At 50.4% G+C, this 13,304-nt stretch overlaps 1 protein-coding gene across 1 annotated transcript; it reads left to right on the forward strand.

Annotated features, from left to right (window-relative positions):
- Window positions 1-277: 277 nt before the first annotated feature.
- Window positions 278-3,889, forward strand: SYNDIG1L (synapse differentiation inducing 1 like; the record flags this gene model as incomplete). Its single annotated transcript, XM_083864250.1, has 3 exons — window positions 278-706; window positions 1,954-2,091; window positions 3,731-3,889. The coding sequence occupies 3 exons, from the start codon at window positions 278-280 to the stop codon at window positions 3,887-3,889; spliced, it is 726 nt and encodes a 241-aa protein (XP_083720376.1).
- Between the last annotated feature and the right edge of the window lie 9,415 nt (window positions 3,890-13,304).

Raw genomic sequence — 13,304 nt, forward strand, 5'->3', positions numbered from 1 at the left:
CGTGTTAATCCAGCCTGAATCAGATAACCTTACTGCAGGGCTGCATCCTTATCTTGCTAGCACCTGGAGAGATAGCATTCAAGCTGTGCAGAGGTGGGGAGGGGTCTTGTTGTCTCCAGTATTGCCAAATTTTTCTGTTCCCGCTAGCCTCTCGACATTGGCTGTGCATGGGTGAGAGGCTTTTCTGCTCCCTCACCTTGCTGAAATAACAGCCTACTCCCTCCCACCCCCTCTGCTCCTGCAGGATCTCCCCACCACCACCAGCACTGCCGGCAGCATGGAAAGCGTGCGTGAGCTCCAAAACCCGCTCTTGGCCAAATCCAATGGCCACCTTCGCAGCAGCTATTCTTACCACCAGCATCACAGCCAGGACTACCCCAGCCATCGCTGCCAAGGGAAACTGTATTCCTACATATTCCAAAACCCTGGTGGTGCCAGGACTCACCAGCTGCTGGATGCCAGTTCCCTGCAGCTGGCTGTTGAAGCTTTGTATGGCCCCAGTTTCATCCTTGTGAAGGATGAGACTGCTCTCAAGGCCAAGGACAGCAAGATGGAAAGCTGTGAGACCACTTTTACAGAAAGCAAAGAGTCTCCATCTGAAGCTCCTGAAGGGCATGAGGCACAAGGTTCCTGCATGGTAGAGAGTGACATCCGCATCCAAACTGTTTCCTATGAGGTGGAGGAAGAAGAGCTCCAGGAGTATGAGGTGAGCTTGGACAGGTGGAATACCACTAAACTCCTGTGTTCATTATTTCTGGACATTGGCTCAAATTCTTAATAACTTATTCTCTCTTCTTTAGCCAGAACTCCTTCCCAAATCCTTCCATCTCCTTCCTCACCAGCCTCCCTGTGCACCCAGTATTTCTTCTTTCTCCTTATAATTTCTGCTCCTTTTTCCTCACTGCTGACCTCAGAAGGAGGTCAGCTTCCCTAAGAGCAGCCTGGCTGCCTGCTGCTGGGAGAAAAAGGGATGTGGGTCTCTGCAGGGACCCTTGGGAAATGGGAATGCTTTGACAAGGGCAGCCTGCCACTGCTGTGGCACTCGAGATAAAGAGAAACAGCAATTCTTGCATAACATCAAATTCACATGTGTGATGGCAGCAGCTGAGAGAAAGCTTTATATATATAAAAACAGGAAGAATCCTGCACAGGAAGAATGAGAGCTGACAAAGCAGTCTCGTTGCTGTGCTGTGCCACAATATGGTTTGAGCAGTGGTGCCAAGACTGGGAAACATCATCCAGGATCTTGAGAGGTCCAGGATCTGGGAGAGGGTCCCAGAGCTTACTGGAGCTGGTGCCTGATGGCCCAGCACAGCTCTGCTTGTTTTGGTGTTGGTGATGTAGCTCGATCAGATGGCAGCAAAGATACCCCCACCTCTGTGTCCCTTCCCCACCAAGACACATCACTTGCAGGGTGGTCTGAGGCTGCCCCAGTGGTGCCCAAAGGCAAGAGGGCTCACCACAGCCACCGAGCATTGACTCACTAAGGGGACAGGGCATGCTGCCCCTGCAATGTAGGCTCCACTTTAAATGCTTTCCCTCACTTCCTAAATTAGTCTAGCAGGATATTGATCTCCTAGGCTCTAATGGGGATAAGTCACTTTGTTTAAGTTTGTTTAAGCTGACAAACAGTCAGTTCTGCCAAAGCTGAAAATATTTCAGTTTAAGACTCTCTCTAATGCAGGGAAATCCCAGACCCCCAGCATTTGCTCTGGCAGGGAGCCGAGAATCCATTTCACTCTTGAATTTGCTGAGCTACGTTGTTCCTCATCAAACCATGCTGAAGAGTCTAAAATATTTTTGAAATTTACTCCTTGAATTTGCCAGTGGGAATTGTATGAGAATATGTGACAGGATCAGGAGAGAGTGGGAGCTGGGAGGCGAGGTGCTGAGATGCAGCCTGCAGAGTGGCACGGGGAGGTGGGCATGTGCTGAATCCATCTGGTTTTGCAGAGCGACTCCTCCAGCGACAGCGAAAGCGAGGATCATTTCCTGATGCTTCCCCCCCGGGACCACTTGGGCTTGGCCCTTTTCTCTATGCTGTGTTGCTTCTGGCCCCTGGGGATTGCTGCCTTCTACTTCTCCCAAGGGGTAAGGAATCTCTTTGCTTGCCTGCATGTGCCAAGTACTAAAGCAAGGACCCTGAATACCACAGCGACCCATGGAGGTATCCAACACCTTTCTGAATCTAAGGCCCATCTCTGTGCCATGCCCATAACTCTGAAGGTTGAGACAAAGGGTGCTCCTGGATGTCTCCACAATTGTTGTGGGGTTGGAACCCCTCCAGTTCTGGTGTGGGCTACTGGAGGTCAGGGCTGCATCCTTAGCTTTGCTTTTTCTTTGGGTTTTTTGGCTGTTATTTAGGGAGCTGTGGCTTCTCTTGGCCCCTTGCCCAGCTTCTCACCCTCCAGCCAGGTCCAGGAAAATGGCATTTTCTGACCCATCCTCCCACTCTCCAGTAATGCAAAGTTCTACACCATGACCCAGACTGAGGCAGCTCGTCCCACAGGAGCCAGGCTGCTCTGGAGGCTGGACTCAAAGGGGAGCTTGGTGTCCATATCACACTACAGCTCCTCTCTTGTACTTATTTCTAATGCACATTGGCTAACCTGTGGGAGACAATGCCAAGCTGGTTGAGGCTGGAGAGGAAATGGCCCTTAGGCTGCAGCAGCTCACAGGAGCTGCTGCATCCTTGAGGGCTTAGCCCAGAGCCTGGACTCACTTAACATTGCTGTTGACCCAGAATAATTCATCCAGAGCCAGGGGATTTACTCCACATTTGCATACATGCTGCTGCACCAAGATTATGGGGGGAGGCATTAAGAAGCTAAATCAAGAGGATAGGAACAGAAGTGGAAAAATATATTACATGAGTGCCTGGCACAGAGCTTGTAAGAGGCAGGGCAAGTATTAATTGATTAGGACCCCAAGGAGCAGCTGATTTCACATTTTTCCACATAGTACAAGATAGCACAGTGCTCTCTCCATGAAATTATGTAGGTGGGGCAGTTTATATCTAGCTCCATGTTCTATAACTACCCCCTCTGTTCACTTACTGAGGCAAGGACTATATCTTTGTTTGGTGTCTTTGCACATTGAGTGCATTGATACTCACCTGGCAACTTGAACTCAAGTAGTAGGTAATAACTAGAGCAGCTTGGAATATGCTTGAGCACTCATAGAAGCTGGAAGTTGCCATCCTTTTCCAGAGAGATAGGGATCTGTCTCCACTGCTGGTTTCATCAGCTCTTCAGCAGCAAATAGGCTTCAGCTGAAAACCCCATGTAGGAAAAATCAGGTGGCAGCACAGCTGGACCAACAGACCATGCCATCAAGAGTCACCTCCCTGAGCCTAGGCAGTTCTTGTTACATCTCTGTACAGGGTGCACTGGTATCTGGTCAGTACCACACAGCCATCACCCCATGCACGGAGGTCTTACAAGGGTCCAGCCACCCACTCACAGCTCTGACTGTGTGCCCAGGTGCATGCTTTCAGACAAGTAGCTGAAGCCCGTACTTCCCTTGGAGGCAAAATCCACAGGGAAATGTGTGCAAGTGGCACTGCTGTTCTGAGCCCTCCCAGACTGACAGACACCTTGCTGTCTGTTCCCAGCCTCCACGGGCTGCAGTGGCCAGACAAAAACCACTGGCTCAGTAATGAAACAACTGCATGCTGGTTAAAGGCCAGGTCGGTACAGCTGTGAACAATGAGCATTTCTTCTCCTTTCAGACCAGCAAGGCTGTCTCCAAAGGAGATTTTCATCTGGCCAGTTCAGCTTCCCGCCGAGCTCTCTTCCTTGCCGCGCTCTCCATAACCATTGGCACAGGAGTGTACATCGGGGTGGTGGTAGCACTGATTGCTTATCTCTCAAAAGGGGGCCACGTGTAGCTGCCACCTGCATGTCACTGCCATCCCTGGCCGCTGATCCTTCTGGGACTGAGCCTTCCTGCGGAGCACAGAGCACCAGTGCCTGCAAAGGCTGCTTGCACAGCAGGGCCCCAGCATGGATGTCCTGTGCAGGTTTCTTCCTCTTTCAGACAAACAGTAGACCTCTGTTCTCCCTGAAGGCTGTGGCACATGACCATCTAGCAACAGGGAATTGAGCACCAGCCTGGCTGCTGGGACAAGGAGGAGCACATTTGCCTGGTGGAAGATGTGCAGGAGAGAAACCACACGCTGCTGCTGGGCTGGTGCAACCACGCCGATCTGGGGATGCAGCTTCCCTTCTCAGCCCCGCAGCTGGGAGATCCATCACTTGCCCAGGCTTGGCCCATGAAGGGTACACACAGGGAGAAGAGGGGATACGGTGCCAGGGAATGACTGCTGCTTCTTCTGGGAGGCCAGAGTCCTGGTCGGGTCTCCAGACTCCTGTGATGGGGACGACATTCTCACTTCAGTGCCGTGGGGTGGCCTGACCCCTCAGCTGCAGTGAAGTAGGAGGACAGAGCATGGGCAAGACCAAGAGGCATGCTCTCTGCATCCCTCTGCAGACAGACCCCCGATCCACAGGAGAACATCCCAGTTGCTGGTTTATCTCAAATCATAAACAAGGAGGAAGGCAGGCTGGTGGTTACACACCATCTCTCCCATTGTTGGCGCAAGCTGGTAAAGACAGCAAGGTTTTCTTTGTGTTAATAGTGACTGCCATGATGATCCCAAGTCAGAGGCCTCATAAGGTTGCCATCCCAGAGTGCTGGACTCTCAAAAGATTTGTAATGGAAATCTCTACCCAAGAAGTGTCCTGGGAGGGGTGCTGGCCTGAAGGATTCCACTCCTTGTACTAGGTCAGGGCCCTGCACACAAGGAGGGATGGAAAGAAAAGGATGGCAAAACCTGCGGAATCTGGGGTGGGAGTGCTGTTTGTGAGGGGACAAGATCCAGAGAGGGAAGAGACATGGAAGGAGCCTGAGATACAGGGTCACCTCAACACACTCCTTCCCATGCCTTGGAGAGAGGTATCTCCATCCATCCATCCATCCATCCATCCATCCATCCATCCATCCATCCATCCATCCATCTGTAGTAACAAGGAAATACCAAACACCCCCCCCCCCCCAATACATCTTACTTTTGCTGATTTGTATATTGTAAGCAACACAATAAATACTTCAGAGGTGGGTATGAAGGCAATGGTTGCCCCAAAGGGATGGCGTTACGAAGCCATCCCTCACCCCTCACTCTCCAGCATCTGCCTTTGGCCATCCCTCCTCTCTCTGGCTCCCCTGTTGCCTCTTTTCCCCACGTGCAGGAGACTGCAGGCAGACTCTGGGCATCCCTCACCCCCTTCCCAGAGTTTCTGGGCAGGCTGCAGCCAGCTTTGCAAGAGATGCAGCATGTTCTTCCAGCTGGGTGCCATTCAAATGTACATTTCATCCTAAAGAAGCATGTTAATGTCTGCGATTGCCATTGTACTTGAGCCATAAAAGAGAGAAGTGCATCAGAGATCTGTACAGAAGCTGGTCTGAAAGTTCTCATTATGTTTTTTAACATAGAAGAACTAATAAAAAAAGCAGGAGAAAAAACTCTGTTTATAATAATGTGGAGCTTGCTATCAAAGAGGTGAACTTCACAAGAGTGCTACACTCACTTAAACCTGGAGGTGTTTATGCTGTTCCTGAAGGAAGTTATAATCTAGCTGGTGTCTGGGTATCTTGGAGGGAGATGTATTTCAGTGTAGATCACAGTGGGCAAATACCACTGAGAGCAGGATGGTGGTGTAGGCTTTTCTTTCCTGTGTAGTTGGACAAGAGTTAGGGAGAGAGACCAGAGCATCTGTATGTAGTAGAAGCACAAAGTCTGCTTGAAGAGGGGCAGAAGAATACAGATATCAGGAGGAAATAAGCAGATCTTGGTTCTGATGGTGGACAGAGAAGCAGAATTTGCAGGGAAGGGCTGGCATGTCCAGAAGAAATGAGGTGGCCTTAGAGAAGAATAAGGGGCAGACTTACGTGGCATCCATGTAATGGTTTTCATTCCCCTCTCCTGCATATGCTCAGCCTTCCTGGATGTCCATCCCTCCAAAAAACCAAGCAAGAGCATTATTTCAGAAGAGGGGACGTCTGTGGGTGCATCTGCAGCAGGGGTGACCAGCCCTACCACCCCCCATCTCAGTGCTGTCCCAGCTAAAGCCCTCCTCATCTCTCCCCTTCAAGTACCCCAGAATCAGCAAGGGTGAGGAGTCCCTGCTGATTCTGGTCCAAACAAAATTATTTGGGCAGCCAGACCAGAATCTACAATAAGATGCAGCTTCTGCTTCTGAATGTGTAATTCTTCCAGCTGGTTCCCTCCAGGGGCTTCCAAGGGTGGGGGGTCCAACAGTCTTCAGCCCACTTCCCATGGGCATTCCATCCCTCTGAGCCCCAAACCGCTTCTTTGTCTTTTTTTAATTGGAGATGCATGGGGAAAGAGCTAAAGGGCCAGCAGAATTAGAGTCTTTTCCACTAATAGCCTGAATCTCTGATGAACTTGTCAAAGCGAGGGAGAAGGGGCTGTGCCAGAGCATCCCTAAGGGTGGCATTATGCAAATGGAGAAATTAGTTGAAACAGCCTGAAGGGAAACATGTGGAAATTGAAATCGGAGGAAGAGCATGATCACTGCTAAATAACTCATTAGACTCACACTCTGCTGTAGCTGCCTAAGCAGAAAGGAAGGAAGTAAAAAGACAACAAGACAGCACTTAGGGAAGGTTCAAGCTCCAGAAATTTGATTGAGCTTAAAAAAAATAAAAAAAATAATAAAAAAAAAGTTAACTCTACCAGTGGGTGTGGAAGAAGTGACTGTTCAGCCCCTTCCTCCTGTCCTCCCAGAGAAAGGGTCCCTCTCCCAGCCAGGACCCTCAGCTCAGAAGCAGAGCTCTGTAATGGTCCAGATCCTCCAGGGGATACTCAGAAATTTGGGAGGAAGGAGCAATAGCCTTAAGTTCTGGCCTGGCAACATGTCTAGCCTAGAAAAGAGAAGGAATGGAAGGAGCCTGGCAGGTCACTGCTGTGGGAGGTGATGCAAAGGGCAGAAAGTGCAAAGATGATCTTTTGTCTGTGTAGAGGGGCAGTGACGAAGTGAGATCTCTGGTGGCTGATGAGGGAGGCTTTGGGGTTCTCTGAGAGGGGGGTGGAGGAGGGTTGGTAAAACAGTGATGTCCTATGACCACAACCTCCTGTCCTTCTCTACATCCCAGAGCTTTCTAAAAAATAACTGCAAGGGGTACTGAAGAGTTCCATGACATAACAGAACAACTCCCTCTTCTCCATTCATGATTAGGACACCTGCTTGTAACCAAGTTCCTCATCAGATGAATGCAGGTGCCTGTCCCTGTGAACACAGGTATTGTCTGGCACCCTCAGCACAAGCACCTCACCCCTGACCTCAGCAACCCTGTACCATGGCCCTCCTGCCCTGCTCCCCACATGCCCATAACCTGTCTCAGTTGCCCCAGCAGTACTACCAGCCTTCATCCTAAACCAATGACACTGAGAGGCAGACACACATAGTCACCAGAAAGCCCATGCCCTGCCCCTTCCCCAGTCTGTACAAACACCCCTCTCTTTGTTTCACATACTCTGTGGCCTTTGTCTTGCCAGAAGTGCCATGACCAGGTGTCCCAGATGCCTTCCTTGCTGTGAGGCAAGGACTTGGGGACCAAGCCAGCCCCACTCAGTGGACTGGTTGAACATCCCCTCCATTCCTCCCCTGCCTTGGAGATGCTCCTTGCTCAGCCAGGACCTCAGAGCAGCACTGTCTGAGGTGTATTGGGATTTGGTTTCTTTTCACAGCAGTGGAAAACACGTTTCCAGCTTGAGCTCCTTTTGTAACCTCCACAGCATCAAGGTGAGTACTTCCTTTGGGCCTTTCTCTTCAGAAGCAGCTAAGTAAGGACAGGCTGTATGGAGCCTATGCCAAGGGCAGGGGTGGCTTTTGAATTCTACCTCCTTCCAGGATGCAGCCAGGAAGAAAGCTGTGAGGAAAAAAGCACCAGCACCTCAGCACAGATCTGAGCGATCAATACATCTGAGCTGTCGCATGCTCTGCTGCTACTGCTCACCTCTCAGCAAGTGCTGTGCTGTGCCAAAACAGTCTCACTGGCTACAAATAGGAGCTGGGAAGTGGTGATGGGGGAAGCTGGCATGGGGCCATGCTGGATCTCACTCCTATTCCCACAGGGATGAGGTGAGAGACCAGCAAAGTAAAAAGAAACTGGTATGGTTTATGGGGGACTAAGAACCCCTGTGGGACACTGTCCCCAGCCAATGGGATCCACTAGGACACTGCCCCAGCCAACCTGCCCTTCTTTGGGATCATCCCCAGGGTGGGTGATGTGGAAACTACCAGAGCAGGATACGGGGTGTCCTTCCTGCCACACTCCCAGCACCCTAACTCCCTGGGAGAACAAAGCCCCTTGCAAAGGTAAAGCCACCACCTGCTCTTCTCACCAGCACCCATCAGTGGGGTGGGATTGCAACCATGATGGTGAAGCAGAAATGCCTTTATTTCACCCCCATCTTTCATCTGGAGGATGGTGAGAAAAGAGACACGGGGAAATAAAAGCAGAGTGAGTCCTTTGGCTCACTTAATAGCATAGTGAATGTTTTCCCTTCACAGTAATCCAGTAAGGAAATAGCTAAGTATCTGAGACAGGGCAAATTTTTATTTCTGTCAAAAAAAACCTCCACCACCTTTAAAAATCATGCAGCAGTGCATCTCTTCACCTAGTTTATTTTTTCCTCTTTGCTCCCCAAAAACAGCCTGCAGTGGAGAGAGCATAGTGAGGCACAGCCTGTGGCAATGTCATCTCTCCTGGGGCTGGTGGGAAAGGATTTTTACAGAGAGAAGCCAATTAAGAGCTATCACTCAGGCAGGCATCAGCTGCTGGGAAATCAGGAGCTTCATTACCTCTCCTCTCACCACACATGCAGGCACCAGCTCACTATTCCAGACTCTGGCAGCCACACGTGCCAGGACACACTGCTGGGGTCACACTGTCCCCATGGGGCAAGAAGACAAGTGGTGTCAAGAGGGGACAGAGCACTAGGTGGGAACACCTTGCTGAGGACAAAGGCATATGCTGTCTCCATGGTCACCGGTGAGTGACAGGGCTTGCTGTGACACCTCTGGAGGGCTTGCTTAGTGAGGGTGACACAGGAGGATGTTGGCACCACCCTCCACTGCTCATCTATCCCTTATGGCACCAAGGGACTGTACCCAATACAGCCCTCTCTCCACTGTTCCACTCTGAGTCCTGGTGGTATCCAGGCACAGGGACATTTGGGGACCCTATGTACAGGTGTGCTGCTCCTCTGAGCTGACCCTGGTTTTGCTCTAATTGATGTCTGGGCTGGATCTCAGAAGCAAGGAAGGCCTTTGCAGCTGGACCACAAATAACCTTTAATAGATGTATCCTGAAGATGCAATTTTAATATTCTCAGTGATGGTACTTCAGAAGCTTAGGAGACCCAAGACTAACAGGTGTCAGAAGCACCCAACTTAGGAGTGCCTAGGCCAGATAGGCCTGTGTCTTCCCACCCAAAATCACCAGGATCTCCCCTCAGGCCAAGCTCCCCTGAGCAGAGAAGCTGGTGCTGCCCGTCCCGCTATGCCAGAGAGTGGGGTGGGATGGGATGGGGACAGCGATGGAAGTGCCTCCCTTCTCCCCCCACCCTGCCCCACTCCTACTCATTTCTGCTCAGGAGCTGGGAGCTTTTCTGGCTGCAGGGCTGCTCTCAATTTGCTCCCATCCTCTGAAGGCTTCCCAGCCTGCAATTGCTCCCTCTACTTTTGGAGACACAGTGCTTAATCAGTTTTTAATCCTTTCAGCATTTGGTGACATCATCTTTAAATAAATCTTGTTGCTTAATCAATGTCAGGCAGGATCAATCCCAGTTTCCCACAGAAGTCAGAATGTAGAGTGCTGCCTTTTCCTGGCATGGAGAGCTGAGGGACAGCCCAAAGGGTCCTTCCTGCCACCCAGGCAGCTCCCTGCCCAGACTCATATAGTTACAGAAGTGCCATGGAGATATAACTTTGTTCTCAAGCTGAGTTCGGCAGGAGTGTGTGTCCATCCTGCCACAGCTCTCCTACCTTTCCCAGCACTACAGTTACTAAAGTGATGGAAAAGGGATGGGGAGATCAGTAAAGGAAGATGACAGGGGAGGAGAAATGAAATGCAAATATAAGTGCAATATCTGCTGAAATGCCATCCTCAAAATGGTATATCAAAGTCTAGGCATAGGCACCAAACTCTTTACAGTATTAGGCTAGAAAAAAATGAAGTTTTCTTCCTAAAGTGCTTTCATACCTGGGTACTTTCTCCAAAACTGCATTATTTTCCAGATGTTGACTCTGCTAAAATAGCCTTACACATCAGCTTGTTTTCTAGAAGAGGAAAGGCTGGGAACACTGCATCTGCAACTTGGCCAAACTGCTGAGATGGAACCACACCGAGAGCTGTCAGGTGGGGGCTGGTCCAAGAAAGCTAAGACAGTCCATTGGCTGTTGATATTTTAGATGATCAGTTGGGCTAGAGAGCACAACCCTTAAAGATCTATATGAGGATTGATCTTCCATATTTTTGCTAGCAAGCTGGCATAGGAAAGAGGAGTACCTTAGTGTCATTTGCTAATGAGACAAATTAGGAGGGGTTTGAAATACAGAAGAGTAGAGAAACTGGGCTACCTTGAAGGCAGCAGTGGTAGAGATGGGATGAAATGCAGGGAAATGTGATGAGCTGTTGCCAGCAGGAATTGTTGCAGCAGGCAGGGAGGTCCTCAGCTGGCAGCAACCAGGGAAAGGCATGAGCCATTGCTCCAACATGAAAAAGGCAGATCTAATGTTTGAGTAATCGGTTCAGAAAAAAAATATTCATGAAGCATAATGGCAGGGCAGTGATGGGCCACAGCTGGACTCCAGAAGACATTTTCAGCCACAGCACACGAGATGAATTTTAATGGAAAGGAGGCAGAGCAAGTGGTAGAAAAACAGGGAACAGGACCTGGCAGTGGCTGGAGTAACCTGCTGGGACAGAGGCAGATGGTTCCCCACAAATACCACTGGGGCACAGGAGGAAGATTCTGTTTGAACAACTGAATTGGCTTGGCAGCACGAGTTGCCTGTAGTCTGGATCTATGAGGGGAATTATACAGGGGACTGATAAAAACAATCCCTTTTTCCCCCTCTTCTCATCTTTTTTCCCCTCCCCACAGAGATATTCTTGATAATGAATTGCTGCTATGCTCATGAGCAGTTTGAATGGTGGCTCTGACTTCTCTATCTTCCTGCTGCTGCTACTTTTCTCCACTCTGATGATCTCAGCAAAGCACAGGAGCCATCCTGTGAAATGCAACCCTTTTGCCACCTTGATGTGCTTTTAAGATCAATACTATTGCTCTTTGTACCAACAAGCAAGCTGCCTGTGCAAAACTTGGAGGCAAAGCCATGCTTGAGCTAACATGTGCCAGCTAAGTGCCCCAAAGCTTTGCTTGGGCATAATCAACTATTCTCACAGCACCTGGGCAGGCTCTACTGCACTGCACTGCCCACCTTCCATACTCCTCCCAGGGATGCAAATGAGATGCCTTAGTAGCAGGGCAGAGGAGAGCCCTAAATTACAGGTAAGGGAAAGGCTGGTCCCCATGTGCTTTGCAGCCCCCCAGCCTCTGCTTTTCAGTCACCTTTTAATTTTCATCTTTTCTGGGGTTAGTATTTATAAGCACCTGTCTGTGAAGGAGTTTAGGTGACACCTGAGCTAAAACCCACTGCCCAGGTGTAAGGGGAGAGATTCACTGCCTGGCAGTGTGACTCAGAGCAGCAGAGCCTGCCTCAAATTCATCTCCCAGCACCAGCTCGGTGTGAGAGCAGTATGACATTTACCAATCAAGTGCTATGATTTCCCCCTCATTTAAACTCTGCTCAGCCACAATCATCCACCATTTAGGTGGCCAGCTGGCAGTGAGCCAATGTGGCCTGCTGCCATCAAGGCCCATGGAGGGAGATAAGTATTATCTTCCCCATCATGCCCCACCCAGGCATCCAGCTAAGGGAAGGAACAACATTACACCTAGATCTCTTCACCAGGGCTTCTAAAAATTGTCTTGCAAAGAGTGGTGGAGTCCAGTATCCAGAAGAGATTCATCCTGCAACTAGCCAGGTGTGATGTGTGCAGCACTCCCAGTTCAGGGAGAACTGGGTGATGTGAACCAGAGGCCATTCCTTCACCCTGTAGAGCCCTGAGCCGCACCACAAGGGCTCTCCCAGGCTCTCCTGATGCCACCTGTCCCCAGCAGCAGCTGACCATTACCCCTTGTGCTGTGCCATGCTGATGGATGCCCCAGCCCTGCTGTCAGGCACAGTCTGCCCCAGCCTCATAGCCACCCAAATAGGGCCCATGTTGGCACCCACTGTCAGAAAACCCACCCTTCCTGCTGCTTCCCTTGGCTCAGGCAAGACAGGAAACACTCTGGGGGTCTTCCATCTACTTTCACAGCAGCTGCTGCAACCGCCACTGCTGCTGAGAGCAGCTATCTCCAGCCTCCAGCAGTTTGGAGACACAGGTAATCTTTCTGGAGTAATTACCAGCTCACTCCCTTAGAGGAGTTCACGGATGAGTCCTCCCTGGCAGCTAATTACTTCAATTACTTCCTGACACAAAACCCAGGGCTCTCTGCAGCAGCACACAGCACTGCTTGGCAGCTCCCTGCTCCTGATGTGCCTCCCTTCCCAAAGCAGCAAGTGCCCCAGAACCCCTCCTCTGGGACCACAGAGAACATGCTGGAGTGGATGGGTGGTGGTGAGATCCCATCATCACCAAGGACAAGAAGCTAAATGGTTTCTTAAGACGCCCCAGATTCTGTTTCAACATGACTGCTCCACTACAGGACAACCCTGAGCACCCTTTCCTCCTGCAGGCTGCTGCAGAAGAAAGCTCAGCAGAACTTTCTAGCATAGCCCCCCCGCTCTGTCTAGGAAGCTCACCAGGAGTGAAGCCAGATTACATCAGGAACAGGACTGGGCTGCAGCAGCCAGTGACAGGTTCCAGACACCTTAAGGAAAAAAACAAGTTATTTGCAAACAAGTTTGGGAGGAGGGGGTGGGGCAGAACAGGGAGATGGATTTGGGACAGACACACCACATGTGTTATGGCATCTCCTCTTAACATGGCAACCAAAGCTCATAATGCCCTGTCAAAGGCCTGAGAGTAAGACAAGAGTCAGTCCTGCTGACCCAGCGTCAGGAGCTGACCTTGAAAACGCAGAGCTTGGGAAGCTCTCCCCTCATATCTGTCAGCTGCTCTGACTTCTGACAGCTTCCTGGGAA

Source organism: Zosterops lateralis, assembly GCF_965231275.1.
Source record: "Zosterops lateralis genome assembly, chromosome: 6".
Lineage (NCBI taxonomy): Eukaryota > Metazoa > Chordata > Aves > Passeriformes > Zosteropidae > Zosterops > Zosterops lateralis.